Below are 19,852 nucleotides of genomic sequence, written 5' to 3' on the forward strand. Positions count from 1 at the left end.
CTTCAATCAGTGACTTCGTCATGGATTAAGGTAGACCCAGTATATTGTAAAATTAAAGTACTCTTAATGAGTAGTAATAGTAACACATAGGTTTTGTCACTTGGCAATACCGCACCAGGTTTACTAAGGACATTGCCTTCTTTGGACTTCCTCTTTGAAGGAGAGGCATTTGAAATTCGATCCAAAGAAATCATATACATAGTGTCCTACTGTCGAAACAGTCCTGTCCGAAGACATTTGTACGTTTTAAAGGCGCTAAAATTGCATAATTTTATTTGCGCTTTTAACGCCTTTAAAACGAATTTTTCAGTCCCAATTAACCTATATTGGTGTACTCTCAACAAAAGACAAAATACCGGACACAGCACACTATACAGATGGTGGTTGGCCAAATGGGTACTTAATATGGATACAGAACTATAAATGAAACAAGGTAAACGTTGAATGTACACTCGCCAGCTCAAAACGTTACAAAAAACTGGACCATTCTCATTTCTCCCCAAGCAAAGAGGTGATTGTACGTTATGTGAATACATTATGCAGTTCCTTTACACGGAACAACTGACTTATCGACTGATTATGTTGATTAAAAGTTTACCTCTGTAGTGCTGCGACTCCAAAAGTTTACCTTTGTGACTATGTTGGTCCCCGTTAGAGTTGAGGTCTCCGGACGAGTGATGGTGGTGATGGTTTTTACTCTGCTTCACTTTCAATATCCTCATCCGCAGGAACTCGATTTTCGCTTTCGAATCCGCCAACATTTGCTGCGCCTCGGCCAGAAGCTTTTTGTCCCGGGATCCGCCCGACGTTAGACTTTGGATCATGTTTTCCGCCCCCTGCTTGACTTTCTGCTCGATGTTGAGTTGTTTCTCGAGGGAAACGAGTCCCCGCCCGACGTTAGACTTTGGATCATGTTTTCCGCCCCCTGCTTGACTTTCTGCTCGATGTTGAGTTGTTTCTCGAGGGAAACGAGTCGGAGGTCGTTGGCAAATTTGGACCCATCCTGAGATGTGATGGAGGCGGTGTGCATGGAGATGACAGGATCTGTGGAGGAGAAAAGAAAATTAGGATTAGGAGAAATATCTTGATGGAGGACTCAATACTTTTGTGAAGTTCCGTATGAAATAAGATGAAAATAATATAACTAATAGGTACGCTTCACGTTGGAAAGTGAAGCGTTTAGCTATTAGTTTCATCTTATTAGGAGAAATATTAATAATAGTCCTCCCTTATTTATACCATTCGAATATTTTTAATTACAATTTTCCATCAGTAAATAGTGTCTTCAAATTAAATGAATCCCAAAGGCAAGGACAGGGTAAACCTAGACCCTTAACAAATGGAGCGTGCCTGAAGGCATGTGATGTGTTCCAATCTACTCGAACAATAAAGAGTCTCTTTACTACAGCAGTAGGCCACTACAACAGTAAGCTACTACTATTTGTCAAATTATCAAACTGTACTCGGAATTTTAGCCATACCTCCACTGGGATTGAACCCACACTCTCCTGTTTACCAGGCGAGCGTCTCACACCATCGAGGCAGATTGTGGCAGAAACGTCAGAACCTAGTAGTACAAATAATTGATTCCCGAGTAAAAACTTAAAACTGTAGCTGTACCCTATGTATGCAAACCTAGTAGTACTATTACACATAGATTCCCGAGTAAAAACTGTACCCTATGTATGCAAATTGTATATTTATTCACGTGAATTGAAGGATAAGAATCCTATGGTAGGATAGGATGCATGAGATTTGCGCAGCGCAAGCATCGAGTCGGAGAAGAGTTGGCAGCAGTATGCTAATTGCCAACAATCTCAACGGATGACCAGGTTTTTATTATGAGGACTTGCTACTTCCGACATCCTCTGGGATCTTGGAGTGAGTTCATGCAATAGTCAATAGTGATACTGTACACGTCCGAGTATATCCGGCATGGGGATATAGGAATATGAGAAGGAATGGTATATGCAAACAGTGCATTGTTTGTCTTTATGCACCGAACGAAACAAGTACGTGATGTCTGTGGGGTTTGGGGTACCCGCCATAACAATGTTTGGTTTGTTCTTCCTCTAAAGGTGTGTCCGCATATAGTCGACCGAGTCGACCGGTCGATGTCGAGTGAGTCGAGTGAACCGTCCACTCCACACTGCCTCGACAACATAGATTTTATCTCGATAATCGACGGCCGTTCGACCATGTTTGGACACACCTTAAGACGTTCAGGTAAAAAAAAGTTGAATTAAATGAGTAGTTAGTTACCTATTCAATAAAAACTAGCAGTTGCTGAAGTAGAGGCACCTGTACAAAGAGTTCAATAACAAATCAATTTGCAATATTGCAATCAATAACTATATGTACATTTGTTTGAACATCAAAATCAAAGAGTAGAATGATACGTGAAGAAACAAACAGTTCATTGATAACTCGATTATGAAATCGGAAAGGAGAATCATCGACTGGTTCGATTGGTTTCCTTTAACTTTGGAAATAATTCACTACGAACAAGCTGGGCCCGTCCCTCCGGGAATTTTTTAGCCCGTAGTTTATTCGATCATGGTTAAAGAATACCTTTGTACTATCTCGATGATCGACGGCCGTTCGACCATGTTTGGACACACCTTAAGACGTTCAGGTAAAAAAAAAGTAAAAAAGTTGAATTAAATGAGTAGTTACCTATTCAATAAAAACTAGCAGTTGCTGAAGTAGAGGCACCTGTACAAAGAGTTCAATAACAAATCGATTTGCAATATTGCAATCAATAACTATGTACATTTGTTTGAACATCAAAATCAAACAGTAGAATGATAAGTGAAGAAACAAACAGTTCATTGATAACTCGATTATGAAATCGGAAAGGAGAATCATCGAATAGTTCGATTGGTTTCCTTTGTAACTTTGTAAAGAATTCACTACGAAAAAAATTCCAAGGCCCGCTCGCTACCGAGTTCGTAATTTTCGTTATGAAACTCGCCATATAAAACAGCAATTACTTTCAATTCACATATCCGACCTATTGCATCAGACGTATGTATTTGGTGATTGGAATTCAATGGCAAAAAAATACACAGCCAAAAACAAGCAACATATTTGGAGGTAAACGCAAGAAAGTATTTGGAAGTACCTCAAATATTCAGTTGCAAATAGGGTGAGAAAACTGTTTCTACCTAAAAACAAATTTTGAACTTAAGTAAACCTTTTGTAATCCAAGTTTGAACCCAAATGGGATAAAATTTTTCCACAATAAATACTCAATTTAATGGGACAAAAAAAAAATAATAATAATAATAAAAAAAAATAAAAATAACTTCCGGGCGAGGGACAATCTTCCTTTTGGATCAATATTCTTTTCGTCACCCCCCGAAAACATATTTCAGCAATCAACCTCTCTCAACTTCCCAATAGTGTGATCATCAGGAGACGATATATCGATATGCCTGGAATGTCCTACGACTAGAACCACAAGCAAAGACTACATTCTAAACTCGCAAACAAAGATAAAAGCATGGACATTCCTCAGGCGAGTAACACAGTAGCTTCAGTGGCCTCAAGGAAGAAGAATGACTACGCGAGGAAATTACGACATTGCAGGCCAATTCTACACCGATAATTGGATTTACATTTTCTGCGGTCTTCCTTTCAGAGTCGTCGCACACATTGTTGGGAGCTGTTAGAAGAGATGCCACAAGATGAGAGGGAACTGAGTGAATTCTACAAGTCCCCATGTACTACGAGTTCGTAAACAAGTTACGCTCAAATCAAGTGTAAACAATTTTATTCTGTCCAAAATAGACTAAAATGTCCATTTATTTTTGGTGAATTGTTAAGAATGGTACTGAAAAGTGACACCCGAAAACAATTCAACAAAAGTAGAGGACCCTACTTTTCAGTCCTATTCTTAACAAATAAAAAAAAAGTAAAGGGAAATTTTAGTCTATTCGGAAAACTAAACTCAATTTTCAGTCCCATTCTTAACAATTGATAAATGCACGTTTTAGTTTATTTTGGACAGAAAACCAACGTTATTGATCTTGGACAACTAATATTTCTTTGAATCCAAATTAGCTCTTTAATCTAGAGCGGGGATCAGCCGGTTTCTATCCATCAGGAAAGGTTAATTCTAATGTTAATCTATTTGAATTCTAACATCAGGTTAAACCGGCTAGAGAAAACGTGACAGAGAAAGTTCATACAGAATTATACAGAAGTGGATTGACGTGCGGCTAATATTTCTTTGAATCTAAATTAGCTCTTTCATCTAGAGCGGGGATCAGCCGGTTTCTATCCATCAGGAAAGGTTAATTCTAATGTTAATCTATTTTGAATTCTAACATCAGGTTAAACCGGCTAGAGAAAACGTGACAGAGAAAGTTCATACAGAATTATACAGAAGTGGATTGACGTGCGAATTAGCATAGTTGTCACATGACACTGAATGAAGAGTTGCAGTTGAGACAAAACTGGAGTATTAGTTACATTTCGAAGTGCAATAAATCAGAAATTAGACCGGCTATGAATCAAAATATATAGAAGTATGTATATGTAAAAATGTAATAATGTATGTAGAAGTTAGATGCATTTGTCAATGTGGCAGGCGACCTAAGCGCTAACGGAAAGTTTTTCGAGTATGCAAACTACCTAGCGGTCTAGCGACATCGACATTTAAAAGTTATTTCACATGCTCCAGAGAAAGCTAGGGAAGAATGTGAAACAAGTTAATTAATAAAGAAAAGCAGCCCGTGTTCAGGAGGAAAAAGAGCATTGAGTAGATTTTACAAAGTTTTATCTTGATGAATAATGGAGATATAAGCACGAGATTGTTCAAGCAAATGATAGTTAATAATACCAACATCCCCCAGAATTCTGCATTAAGCTGTGTCCACACTTAGTCGACATCGTCGGTCGATCGACGTCGACTGAAACCGTACACTGCCTTGACAACATAGATGCACCTCTTCAAACCGTCGATCGACGGCGTCGACTATGTGTGGACACTGGACACAACTTTAGATAAGCCATTTTACCCAAAAAGGGCCTAAGTAGAGGTAAGGCCTTCTTTCAGAAAATCCTCCAACACCAACTTTAGAATCTCATTGAGCCCACGGGTCTCCACAGAAGTACTTCTTCAGTAGACTCTGGACCTCTATTGTGTAGAGAAAAACACCAAGAATGGACTTGACAGAGTGACATCAATGACTTAATTAGCAGGTAGTATTTCTACGAATGTCCAGTGGCTTCAGCAAATGGTGACTGAAAATCGGCCTCGTCTCGACAAACTAAACCTGACCAAAAGAGTCCAGAATAGCAGGTTAAAGAATTTGAATACTATCAACCATCATAATTCACAGTGCCAATTTGACCGTCAGTTACTCGATTATTACAAAAAATAATAATAGAAATACTGAAATAGAAAGGAAGATGGAAAAAAACGAGAATGATATTGAATATTTGCGGTCACACCATCACAAGGTGGTTTTTGCGGTTCGCAAGTCCGCTTTCCCTTGGAACAATACGTTATAATCCGTCAAATTATTTCATTTTGGACACATCAGCTTGATTATGGACAAGTTGATTCACGAGAAATTTTGATTTTGAAATATTTGCGGTCACACCATCACAAGGTGGTTTTTGCGATTCACAAGTTCGCTTTCCCTTAAAACAATACATTATAATCCGTCAAATTATTTCATTTTGGACACATCAGCTTGATTATGGACAAGTTGATTCACGAGAAATCAAGTCTTGATTTTGCAACCATTTCATGCAAGTTGCATTGAGAAATACCGTCTTTGTAAACATTACATGAAGAAACACCGTTTCATGCAAGTCGTATGGAAAAATCATGAAAGGCATGGGAAACAGTAGGGGAATATTCAATTGATAAAACTAACATGGTTGAAAGACTTCAACATTGGAGACTATGATGAATTCAACATTATGATTAAAGCTCATCGGAGTTCACTATGTGAGAAAACGAGAAGATTGCACAATGACCCGATACGATAGTAAGTGAGACTTGAAGGTTACAAGTGGATATTTCATAAGTGTGGAGACAAGAGATGACGAATAGTACAAACACACATGCAAGTTGCATCGAGAAATACGGTCTTTGTAAACATTACATGAAGAAACACCGTTTCATGCAAGTCGTATGGAAAAATCATGAAAGGCATGGGAAACAGTAGGGGAATATTCAATTGATAAAACCATCATGGTTGAAAGACTTCAACAGAGACTATGATGAATTCAACATTATGATGAATGGACTTAAAGCTCATCGGAGTTCACTATGTGAGAAAACGAGAAGATTGCACAATGACCCGATATATGATAGTAAGTGAGACATGAAGGTTACAAGTGGATATTTCATAAGTGTGGAGACAAGAGATGACGAATAATACAAACACATAAGAACAAAATGTAGAGAATTCTAGAAACACATAAGAACAAAATGTAGAGAATTCTAGAACCAGAAGATGTCATATAAAGACCGTTATGGTAAGTAAAATAATAAGGGCGCAGACAGGAGAAAGGCTAAAACAGCTCAGGAGTCTCAGGAAGTTAGGGCAATGGGGCACAATATTCCATGTCTTGATCAGCACAAGAGTCCATGTCTTGATCAGGAATGGCAAGCAAGAGCGTTACTACTAGACGATTTCTTTTGTACTCAAAAAGTCCACTCCGAGGCTCAGGTGTAGGGGAAAACAGCCCTAAAGGACAGGTTAAGCTTCTACGAATCTCTACCACTAGACAAACCAAAAATTTGTCCAGCACACCATGATTTGTGCAACACACTATACCGCTCGAGTTCAAAGTGAAACAAATTATGAATCCGTCGGTCATAAATCAATACCTGCTGCATATCTAAACGCCTGTCATTAAAACCATCAATAGTATCGTCAATAATGCTGCATTTATCTATGGCCATCTCGAAGAAGAATTAATAGCGCCATATTTGGCTATTAGAGTGCCGTTAACACACATTATTACAACTCCGACTACATATTGGAATATTATGGAATGATACTGCAACATTTCAACATACTCATATCATTGGAAGATGGAAAGTTATAGTGGTTTAATCTTTGTTAAACTTTAAGTTCTGGTGACCGTTATTTGATTTGGCACTTCATTAAATGGAGACATCGGTGAAAGAAAACAATAGCAGAGGCATTTTTTAATTTCTACCATCCCTAAATAATACATTACCCGCTCCTACAGATTTAGCTGAAGACCAGAAGTTCCATTACACTAAAACGGTTGTGCATTCTGGTTTTTAACCATCGAATTATGACCACACGTCAAGTGAAAATAATCTGTATATTAATGTAAACGATCTAATAACCCATATCAATTACATAATCTTGTTTCATTTGAGTAGAATCTAGAATCACCAATTTTCTCCAGGTCGGATTGAAAGTGCCAAATGATATCTCTGCCTTAAAAGCACAGCTCGACATTAGAATCAATTAAATAGAAATCGCACCGATTATGGTCCGAACACAAAGTGATCTTAATTACCCCACTACGCCGAACAATGTGTGGCCACAGATACTGGCGATCCTACTTTTTTCGAGATTTCAATAGAAGATTATTAATGCACGCTATATTTAGAATTCAAAATGCATAAATAACAACAGAGCGCAAACCTCTAATATCTTCAATTCTTTGTTTGAAAAGACATTATACGAACGCACAAAGCTCGGGGAACCATTAATTTATAACTTTGGAAGTTTGTATACCAGGTTAGATCTTGAACGAATCCAACAGTCAATTATTGAATGTATTACGAGAAAACGAGCCGAAACAGTCAGCCATGTAGGATATTGTAGGATTGTAGGCATTAAAAAATAATGAATTATAGGAGTGTAGACAATGTAGACAAAGATTTTAGACTTCAAAGATGTATTATCAAAATCATCTTAAGGACGAGAGTGGAGGATATTTTTAAGCAAAACGATGGTATAAAAGGCGCCTAGTTTGGCACGTCAGAACAGCCGAACAGCCTAGTTTGGCACTTAATACGATCAACAACTACCTGAGCAAGATTAGACCTAGCTTTTACCCAGTATGCAATTTTTTTCCTCCTCCTTGTTCTTCTTCTACTTCTTTCATTTTATTATCGTCATTTTTCGATGAACGTACAACAAAAATGAAAGTGAGAGCTACAAGCATGTAAATTGTGAACCGTACGGGTGACGGGGTCCCGATGTACGAGCTGTGAGCCACTACTACACTACGGAGTACGGCCATATGGTAGGCATAAAGCTGTAAGATATACGGTGGGCATAGTTGAGTTGTAAGATGAAAGATTTTATAATGGACGTAGAGAAATATCGCACTCACGAGAGGTCAAGAGGTTAGCTGATGTTAACTTGGACTGTGTTAGTGTTCATAAAAGATTTTATAATGGACGTAGAGAAATATCGCACTCACGAGAGGTCAAGGGGTTAGCTGATGTTAACTTGGACTGTGTTAGTGTTCAGTGAGTTTGGTCCGAAGTTTAGTACGTAACAAAATACTTGGCGAATCCTACTGCCATACAGAAACACTGGATGACTAGTATACTCGTACGTCTATTAATCGAAACCGTACGAACAGAGAGAGACTGTATGAGAATTGACTATAACTGCTTATACTTTCGATGCCCGGTTATGGAACTGCAAAAAAAAGGGCTGTTTTTAGTAGTACTGCTGAGATTAGAAGGTAGAAAAGAACTTCTGGAACAATACTGTAATGAAGCCATTCTATCCTGCCTTTGAGAACACCCTGTAATCATTTTAAGAAGCACCACAAAAGAATGAAGAAACAAACGAATTCAACAGTTTTCTCAATCTCATAAATGAGCGTGATTCGAACTGCCATCATTTCCTGTCTTGTAAAATTATTAAGAAACCCGCAATTCACAAAGTTAACAAAGGGAAACTAAAACAAAAGAGCCTCCCTCCTGATCGTTTTCAAATATCCAGAACAAATTCCAGAATACGCAGTTCTTTCTGACATGACTATGTATATGGGTTTGATAAGTTTGATTCTCATTTGTAGAGATGTCGTAATCACGTATGAAATCCGGTAATTCGATATTGTCGTAGAAGATTTAACAATAACTACAAAATTCTGAACTTTTACAATATCGTGAGAAAAATCCCCAAAGATGAAATGGGACCTGCAACTGAAGGCTTCTTTTACTTTCACTGGCATACGTTTCCATTGCAGATCGCGTCGTCAAGTCTCTGTTATCTGTCTGAGAGATTACTGTTGGATTCCGCTTGTAGGAATGGTCTAATTTTGTTTTCTAGCCTGTGCAGTGTCGGTCCGAATAGCTGTTATTCATGGATTTAAGATCATCTCTTCTCGTATGTATGAAGTTCAGCTCTCTTCTTTTACTTTCACTGGCATACGTTTCCATTGCAGATCGCGTCGTCAAGTCTCTGTTATCTGTCTGAGAGATTAATGTTGGATTTCGCTTGTAGGAATGGTCTGATTTTGTTTTCTAGCCTGTGCAATGTCGGTCCGAACAGCTGTTATTCATGGATTTAAGATCATCTCTTCTCGTATGTATGAAGTTCAGCAATGTTTTGTATGCTTGCCTCTGAACAAATTTTATACTCAGAGTTGCCCTTTCTTTGCTGTTGAAACCCGACTTTTATCTTTGAAGTAAAAGAAGTGTCCAAAAACTTTCGGGTGAGTTCTAGACAGATCAGGACAGGGGATTCATTGCATTATTGAAGTTATGGTATGGAGTTTATGGAATGGTCTAGGCAGAAGTTATACCAACTCGTGCACTAGGCAAACGGGATTTCAAACGACTGCTAGAGAGTATAGCGGACTCATCCTATTCCCCTATATTTGATAGAACTCAAGTAATATATGCAAAGATAATGATTTCCAAGCTCATTATGTTTGATATTTTGATTGTTCCTGTGTGCGTGTTTTGACGTTCCTTATGTGTTTTCGTAATATTAGTTGGCTGTATCCAAGGAAACATCTTCCAAAGGAGACAGCGTGAGAAACCTCTCAGAAATACCTCAAGTTTCCAATCTGCAAGATCTAAATATTCTTCACGTTGGCAACACTGTAAACATCGCACTCCCACGTCTATGGTTGGCCACATCTGAAGTTCAAGGGTGTCCCCCTTTAATCTACAAAACACGTCATTTTTAGCTAAATCCCTCCTTCGTTGTTTACATTTGGAAACGAATGGTACAAGTTGCCCAACATTACAAGGGCCCGAAACTCCAAACATGAGTTGAAATTGTTGAAAGTTATCTCCAATCTTCATAAGTTCCTGTACTTCCTCTACAAACTGCTGTTATTCCATGTGTGTTTAATGCATTAATTAAATTGGACTTGATGATTCACTTGTGAATACCATTGTTTAGTGATGAATGTGACAAAAATTAAAATGGGGAAATAAGGTAATGCAAAATTACTGAAGGGCGCGAACTTGTTTCACAAAACCCAATCCTTCCCGCCACACCAGAAGCAAAAACTATGATAAGTATGACTATGAAACCATGGCATAATATACCCCTGAAACATTCAGTTCTGTCCTGCCCCTCCAGGGACAGTCTGAGGTAATTTGCAAGAATTCCCCAACGATGGAACGCTGAACAGCAATATATTTTTTTTTTGCACAATTCTCTCACCGAATCGTGCACAGATAATAACGCGATTGATTTGTGTGTCAGGAGAAAATTGTTTCTTTCAAGGGTGAATCTATTGCACACGGGATTAGACACACGTCAAAATTTTGTACGAAATGTCGCTGAAGGTGTATTTCTTCGTGAATCCACAGGTCACGACTCGAGAGAGTCTAATTAACACGTTTGCAGCTGTCAGGAAAAACCTTGACACGTTAAACCCCTAATCTTAATTCAAACTCAGGGAGCGGAGGAGAGAGAAATAAAAGGCAGAGAGAAAAGAGATTAAGAGAACAAGGAAATGGAGAGAACAGGGAAGAATGACTGACAGGAGCAGTCGTTTCTAAGTCAATACGTCTGAAACTTTAATAAGGGCATCAGGATATTAGTCAGCAGGTAACACACTGTAAAATGATTGAGAAATCTGCCCTCCTGACCTGTTGAGGGGTTGCTCTCCACAGTTTAAGGGGAAAAAAATCATAAATAATTAATTATTTGCGGTAACAGCAATATATTTTTTTGCATAATTTTCTCACCGAATCGTGCACAGAGAATAACGCGATTGATTTGTGTGTCAGGAGAAAATTGTTTCTTTCAAGGGTGAATCTATTGTACACGGGATTAGACATACGTCAAAATTTTGTACGAAATGTCGCTGAAGGTGTATTTCTTCGTGAATCCACAGGTCACGACTCGAGAGAGTGTAATTAACACGTTTGCAGCTGTCAGGAAAAACCTTGACACGTTAAACCCCTAATCTTAATTCAAACTCCGGGAGCGGAGGAGAGAAATAAAAGGCAGAGAGAAAAGAGAACAAGGAAATAGATGGGAAGAATGACTGACAGGAGCAGTCGTTTCTAATTCAAAACGTCTGAAACTTTAACAAGGTCATCAGGATATTAGTCAGCAGGTAACACACTGTAAAATAATTGAGAAATCTGCCCTCCTGACCTGTTGAGGGGTTGCTCTCCACAGTTTAAGGGGAAAAAAATCATAAATAATTAATTATTTGCGGTGAAGCTGAGAGTCTGAAATTCGTAGTAGCTTTACCCATCCTTTAGGGCTGCTTGCTCTTACACCAAAGCCTCTGAGTTGGCTTTTTGTGTATGTGATGTCTGAGAGCCTCTTTACAAGCACAATTTCAGGCGAAGGAGAAAATGGGAGAAAAGCGAGGGAAAGCTTGGAGAAATGGGAGACAGAACAGTCGAAGAAGAGACTAAAGAACCTATTTCTACATACAGGCAGACTGAGAAAGTGTTAATCATGGATTGCAAAAAAAAAAAAAAAAAAAAAAAAAAAAAATTCCCCCCACAACTTCAAAAATTTTTCCAACAAACAAAGTATGAATGTCTTTATTTCTATATTTCTCAGTTGGGAACAATCAGTGGCCGTTTCTTGTCTAGTCGTGACTAACCTTTCGACACCTGGGCTTGAACGGTTTAAAACTCCAAGACAAGTATCTAAGTATCATTTAAGAGGGGTTTACTGTTTATGAATTGATGAGGGTCATAAAAAATGGGGCCCTAATGACTGTAATTATCACGAAAGTGACCTTTTCTCCGTGCTTTACGTTGAGGGAACCTATTGGATTTAATTGAATAGTTGCTTTTTGTTTGGCTCTAATGGTTTTTGGGACTTTGCTGTTACTTTCTTCAAATATTCTCATGACTTCTACTTCGTGTTCTACACACAACGAAACAAAGTCGTATACTTTTAACTGTCGAAAGTGAAATTGTTGAAATGAGTGTGTCTTTCCTATTAGGTTTGGAAGTAGCAAGACAAAAGTCTGAGAGTAGATTTACTAGGATGTGGACATCAGTGTCACGCTTCTTTTTCTTTCACTTAGCCGTTATCCCAATTTCATCTGGGGGACAGAATATTTGCTTTCATTATCAAGCACCATGTTATTTGCTACTAAGCGTAAGCGCCATGCTATTTGCTCTTATTACTCTCTTGTGTCTGTCTTGATCTCTTCCGTCAAATTTCCCTTTCTTTGAAAAAATGTCTAACAATCTGGAACACATTTCAATTTCGTCAGATTTAATTGAACCATTTTTATATGTGGGCAAAGCTGTAGAACTCTTCAATTAGTTGGGTTTCCAGGTTTTCTTTCTTGCCATTATTGTGGTATAATCATCCTGTGTCACTTGCTGTGACGTAAAGTTGGACGTTTTCATTATTTCCTCTCTGCCTAACAATATGGTATGGGGAATCATTATTTCAGTTTTACATGGAATCAAAGCACTGATGCATATCTTACATGCTGACTCTTGCTATTATTGTGGTATAATCATCCTGTGTCACTTGCTGTGACGTAAAGTTGGACGTTTTCATTTTTTCCTCTCTGCCTAACAATATGGTATGGGGAATCATTATTTCAGTTTTACATGGAATCAAAGCACTCACTGAGAGGCTTTGGTGTAAGAGCAAGCAGCCCTAAAGGATGGGTAAAGCTTCTACGAATCTCAGACTCTCAGCTTCACCGCAAATAATTAATTATGATTATTGTTTTACGTTAACCTATTTATAGCAAACCCTCAACAGGTCAGAAAGGCAGATTTCTCAATCATTTTACAGTGTGTTACCTGCTGACTAATATCCTGATGCCCTTATTAAAGTTTCAGACGTATTGACTTACACCCATATTTATGAACAAAATGCTGGCTCTTAAGTTCGTGCTAAGCATAGTCTCAAGGCATTTGATTGGTCAATTTTGTAAAATGGAAAATTGGTAATAGGTCCTTGTAGAAACGAAAGAATCTTCTTGCTTTTATTGTTATTAGTTGTGATTCTGTAAGGGAAAAGCTAAGAGTATCTTTTGAAGTCCATCTAAAATTCCAATATCGCTCCGGAAAATTTCGTCAGTCCTTCATGTCTATGAAATTCAATTCATGTTTTATTTGCCTAAAATTTTTACCTATAGCTTAAAGTTGACTACATTTCCTTTTGAAAACTTCCTCTTGAGAGTCCTCAATTGACTTATTTTGGACTTTCTCAGGAATGGTCAGGAATACTACTTGTTTTTTTTTCTGCTACTTGATTTTTCTTCCCGACCAACAGCTAGATCCAGCAAGGTATCATCAAGTGCTATCGCTATATCAGTCACCTTGTAGATTTCACTTTCCTCCCGTGTGTATACGTTTAGCTGCAATGACGGGCAATTATTTGATCGTCGACAATTGTTTGATTCGAAATATTCCAGGGCGTGTTTCGTTTGGTACGGTAAGTGTACCATTTATTCGCCCACCTAAAAAACGTACCATTTATTGGCCCACCTGTGGGTCTACGCTACCGAGTCGACCGGTCGATGTCGAGTGAACCGTCCACACTGCCTCGACAACATAGATTTTATCTCGATGATCGACGGCCGTTCGACCATGTTTGGACACTGTCGAGTGAACCGTCCACACTGCCTCGACAACATAGATTTTATCTCGATGATCGACGGCCGTTCGACCATGTTTGGACACACCTTAAGACGTTCAGGTAAAAAAAAAGTAAAAAAGTTGAATTAAATGAGTAGTTACCTATTCAATAAAAACTAGCAGTTGCTGAAGTAGAGGCACCTGTACAAAGAGTAAAAAAGTTGAATTAAATGAGTAGTTACCTATTCAATAAAAACTAGCAGTTGCTGAAGTAGAGGCACCTGTACAAAGAGTTCAATAACAAATCGATTTGCAATATTGCAATCAATAACTATGTACATTTGTTTGAACATCGAAATCAAACAGTAGAATGATACGTGAAGAAACAAACAGTTCATTGATAACTCGATTATGAAATCGGAATGGAGAATCATCGACTGGTTCGATTGGTTTCCTTTATAACTTTGTAAAGAATTCACTACGAAAAAAATTCCAAGGCCCGCTCGCTACCGAGTTCGTAATTTTCGTTATGAAACTCGCCATATAAAACAGCAATTACTTTCAATTCACATATCCGACAAAATCAAACAGTAGAATGATAAGTGAAGAAACAAACAGTTCATTGATAACTCGATTATGAAATCGGAAAGGAGAATCATCGAATAGTTCGATTGGTTTCCTTTGTAACTTTGTAAAGAATTCACTACGAAAAAAATTCCAAGGCCCGCTCGCTACCGAGTTCGTAATTTTCGTTTTGAAACTCGCCATATAAAACATCAATTACTTTCAATTCACATATCCGACCTATTGCATCAGACGTATGTATTTGGTGATTGGAATTCAATGGCAAAAAAATACACAGCCAATCCAAGGCCCGCTCGCTACCGAGTTCGTAATTTTCGTTATGAAACTCGCCATATAAAACAGCAATTACTTTCAATTCACATATCCGACCTATTGCATCAGACGTATGTATTTGGTGATTGGAATTCAATGGCAAAAAAATACACAGCCAAAAACAAGCAACATATTTGGAGGTAAACGCAAGAAAGTATTTGGAAGTACCTCAAATATTCAGTTGCAAATAGGGTGAGAAAAAAAAGTTTCTGCCTAAAACAAAGTGTATGGACCAAGTTCTCCAAAAATATAGAAAAGGTCAAATCACCATTAATTAGAGGTACCTATGATGTACTTCGAGTTTGATCCCAATTAGCATAAAATGCAAGGCTATTACTTATTGAGACAAAGAAAAACATTCCCCCCTCCCCCTCCTCCGGAAAAATATAGAACCTCCCCAAGACTACAGAACCTTCTGGGAGGGATAATCTTCCATTTCAACCAACATTCCTTTCGTCACCCCCGAAAACATATTTCAGCAATCAACCTCTCTCAACTCCCAATAGTGTGGTCATCAGAAGACGATATATCGGTATGCCTGGAATGTCCTACAACTAGAAACACAAGCAAAGACTACATTCTAAACTCGCAAACAGAGATATAAGCATATTCTAAACTCGCAAACAAAGATAAAAGCATGGACATTCCTCGGGCGAGTAACACAGTAGCTTCAGTGGCCTCAAGGAAGAAGAATGACTACGCGAGGAAATTACGACATTGCAGGCCAATTCTACACCGACCGACTAGAACCACAAGCAAAGACTACATTCTAAACTCGCAAACAAAGATATAAGCATGGACATTCCTCAGGCGAGTAACTCAGTAGCTTCAGTGGCCTCAAGGAAGAAGAATGACTACGCGAGGAAATTACGACATTGCAGGCCAATTCTACACCGATAATTGGACTTACATTTTCTGCGGTCTTCCTTTCAGAGCCGTCGCACACATTGCTGGGAGTTGTTAGAAGAGATGCCACAAGATGAGAGGGAACTGAGTGAATTCTACACGTCCCCATGTACTACGAGTTCGTAAACAAGATACGCTCAAATCAAGTGTAAACAATTTTACTCTGTCCAAAATAGACTAAAATGTCCATTTTTTTTTTTTTTTTTTTTAGTATTTATTTATTTACAAACTAAGCATCAAGGCAATGAGTGAAAGAGATTATATTTGAACCAAAGAACCTGGTTGTGTCATAAAGACATTTAAGGCAAATATGAAGCGGGTTTGATGTAATATACAAAATTGTCTCCAAAGAAACAAAAATGATACACCGTGTCTTTTAATTTATTTATTTACAAACTAAGCATCAAGGCAATGTGTGAAAGAGATTATATTTGAATCAAAGAACCTGGTCGTGTCATAAAGACATTTAAGGCAAATATGAAGCGGGTTTGATGTAATATACAAAATTGTCTCCAAAGAAACAAAAATGATACACCGTGGATTAGCCAATGGTGCATCATATGGCCTAAGTATGCGATGAACATTCCTTGATTTCCAAAGGAGTTTTTTAGGGATGAGGTGTTAGAATCATGGAAATCGAAGGTCCATTGAACAGATATTTACTGAACATTACTGAAGAATTATCAACAGATATCAGAGAGACATATTAACGAAACTTACGAACGTTTAGCGATTCAGCGAAGAATCCTGAAGAACTTAAGAGGGCATTACTAATTAAAATAGTTTGAAGAGCGGTAAAAATAAACCTGTGCATAGATCTATTAATATATGCATGCTCGATATACAGGATGTTCCAAATGTTGAGATACATCTTCTTTTCCTCATAGAATACAGGGTGTTCAAAAGAAACGCTCGCTTCTGGTCTAAGTAAGTCGTTTCGATCGAAACCAACAAAACTAAGTTCAAGCTGGATTTTGTATTACTTAGATCACTAGAAAAACTACGCTCGATATACAGGATGTTCCAAATGTTGAGATACATCTTCTTTTCCTCATAGAATACAGGGTGTTTAAAAGAAACGCCCGCTTCTGGTCTAAGTAAGTCGTTTCGACCGAAACCAACAAAACTAAGTTCAAGCTGGATTTTGTATTACTTAGATCAATGGAAAAACTAAAGTTTAGCAACAACAACATTGAAACCAACTAAAACAAGTTCAGGCCAGATTTTGTGTTAGATCAATAGCAAAACTAAAACGGTAATTTTCACATGGGAACTCTGGTAATGTGCTCCGTAGATTGATGAAACTTGGCCTTATTTCGGAGCGAGTCGAATTTTATTGCATTAAGTTCTGGTCACTTTGGTTCTGGGTCATCAAATCGGATGCCTTCAATGGTTTGTTCATGATAGTTGTCACATGACACTGAATGAAGAGTTGCAGTTGAAACAAAACAAGAGTATTAGTTACATTTCGAAGTGCAATAAATCAGAAATTAGACCGGCTATGAATCAAAATACATATGTAGAAGTTAAGTTAGAAAAATATGTAGAATTTAGATTTAGATGCATTTGTAACTGTGACAGGCGACCTACGCGTTAACGGAAAGTTTTTCGTGTATGCAAACTATCTAGTGACATCGACTAACTATCTAGATAGGCATTTCACATGATCCAGAGAAAGCTAGGGAAGAATGTGAAACAAGTTAATTAGTAAAAAAAAAGCAGACCAGGAAAGTAGTTTATCTTGATGGATAATGGTGACATCCGCAGAATTCTGCATTAAGCTGTGTCCACACATAGAAACCGTACACTGTCTCGACAACATAGATTTACCTCTTCAAACCGTCGATCGACGGCGTCGACGTATGGACACAACTTTAGATAAGCCATTTTACCCAAAAAGGGCCTAAGCAGGGGTAAAGCCTTCTTGCAGAAAATCCTCCAACACCAACTTTAGAATCTCATTGAGCCCACGGGTCTCCACAGAAGTACTTCTTCAGTAGACTCTGGACCTCTATGGACCACGCAACTACATTCTACCGTTATTTTGATCATAAAACAACATACAGAAAACTTTAATTGAGCCTGGGTGATTGAGATCTTGAATTTGTCCAAAATTCAGAATGGTTGATTTCTCGGTTTATTTTCCTTATAAGTTACCATCGTTAGCCTGACTGTTATCATTCTTACAGGGTGAACTCTCAACAGAGGAAACTAGAAAAGTGTGAATAACAAACTAATGCGATTCACCAGTCCTATATCACGGTAAAAAAATAATAATAAAAAAATAATAATAAGGTTATTGAAAAGAAAAGTGTCAATTTGAATCTAAAATGTGGCAAAAAGTCTCATTTTGAATCTCAGAAAACTAGACTGCCATGAAATTCGAGTATCTCATCGTACTCAGCGTCCAAGTCATTTAAATTATACGCTAATCAAGTTGTTCGCAAAGGGAGAGAATTACATAACACAAAATCAACTCCAGGGGAGATGTACGAGGTATTTCCGAGCCAAACCTGCCCATGGGCGCCAAAGCTTCAAGCACAAAGCAGAAACACACAACAAAGTGTGAAGGTAGTTAGCATCGTTAACCTGACTGTTATCAATTTATCATTCTTACAGGATGAATTGTGAATCCCCAAAGCCTAAAGAGGAAAGTGTGAACAAACTTATGCGATTCGCCAGTCCTAGCTCACGGTAAAAATAAGGTGCTTAAAAAGTGTCAATTTTAATCACAAATGTGACGAAAAGTCTCATTTTGGATCCCGTCAGAAAACTAGAGTGCCATGAAGTTCGAGTATCATAGTCAGTGTCCAAGTCATTTAAATTGTACGCTAATCAAGTTGTTCGCAAAGGGAGAGAATTACATAACACAAAATCAACTCCAGGAGAGAGATGTACGAGGTATTTCCGAGCCAAACCTGCCCATGGGCGCCAAAGCTTCAAGCACAAAGCAGAAACACACAACAAGTGTGAAGGTAACTGCTCGCAGAAAAACCTTGAACAAACTTGTGGGAGGGTATATTGAAATTTATTTTGGTCAAGACATTATTTTGACCACTTTTTTGGTTGTGGAATTTCATTAGCTGGTACCTTGTACCTGTTGGAGACATGAGCACGAGTATTAATGCTAAATTATTTTCCTACTCGGTTGTTTTGGAATATCTTAACTTTGAACACGAGTTGTTTCAAAAACATCTAAGGCCCAAGACTACAGGTTCATGTTGAAATGTTTGTTGATCTCTGGGCATGCTAGAAGACTGTTCGGGGCACAGTTTCTCAGGAATTTTGTCCTGTTGTACCAGGCAAAAAACGATTTCCACTCAAACCCGGACGTCCTTAGTGTTTTCTCCAGACTGAAACTACTGAAAGTAGGACATGTCCCTTTAGCTCAACAGTTTAATATTGCACCGCTTTATTGCAATAGTGCCCAATTCATACGTACACATCATTTCAATAGAAACGAGTTAGAATAAATTGACCTACTATTGCAGTTCTCCACAAATTTTCTTGTTTCAAAACAGAAAAAACGGCAATCAAGCAAGATATTAATGATGATCAATTTATTCTACAATGTTGTGAACTTGTTTTCAGTTCTAGCGAGACTGGTGTTAACCAGCCCAGTAGAATGGACTTCATTGCAATAATGAATACATCAACATGCAGTGCTCGGGAGAATTTCTAAAGCCCATTTCGCCCAAAGGATCAAAAACGAGTCATTCATAAGGCGTGATGACACTGAGGCAACATGTAGCATACTGCAGTACTGCACTGAAGCACGCTTCAAGGCAACATACTCCATAGCAAGTAGCATTCATGGCAATCCAATACAAACTCTTTGAAGCATCCTGCATATTGCCTCATGTCGTCCTACTCGGTTGTTTTGGAATATCTTAACTTTAAACACGAGTTGTTTCAAAAACATCTAAGGCCCAAGACTACAGGTTCATGTTGAAATGTTTGTTGATCTCTGGGCATGCTAGAAGACTCTTCGGGGCACAGTTTCTCAGGAATTTTGTCCTGTTGTACCAGGCAAAAAACGAT

General features: G+C 38.2%; 1 protein-coding gene across 1 annotated transcript in view; it reads right to left on the reverse strand.

Moving 5' to 3' along the window:
* Positions 1-820: 820 nt before the first annotated feature.
* The window catches only part of LOC103513803 (serine/threonine-protein kinase N-like), a 62,627-nt gene continuing 43,595 nt past the window's right edge, over positions 821-19,852 (reverse strand). The window contains exon 4 of the mRNA XM_026826905.1: positions 821-1,044. Within this exon, the coding sequence (XP_026682706.1) occupies positions 821-1,044 (224 nt within the window). The remainder of the gene's footprint in view (positions 1,045-19,852) is intronic.

The sequence above is a fragment of the Diaphorina citri genome, unplaced genomic scaffold (assembly GCF_000475195.1).
Source record: "Diaphorina citri unplaced genomic scaffold, Diaci psyllid genome assembly version 1.1 scaffold1028, whole genome shotgun sequence".
Classification (NCBI taxonomy): domain Eukaryota; kingdom Metazoa; phylum Arthropoda; class Insecta; order Hemiptera; family Psyllidae; genus Diaphorina; species Diaphorina citri.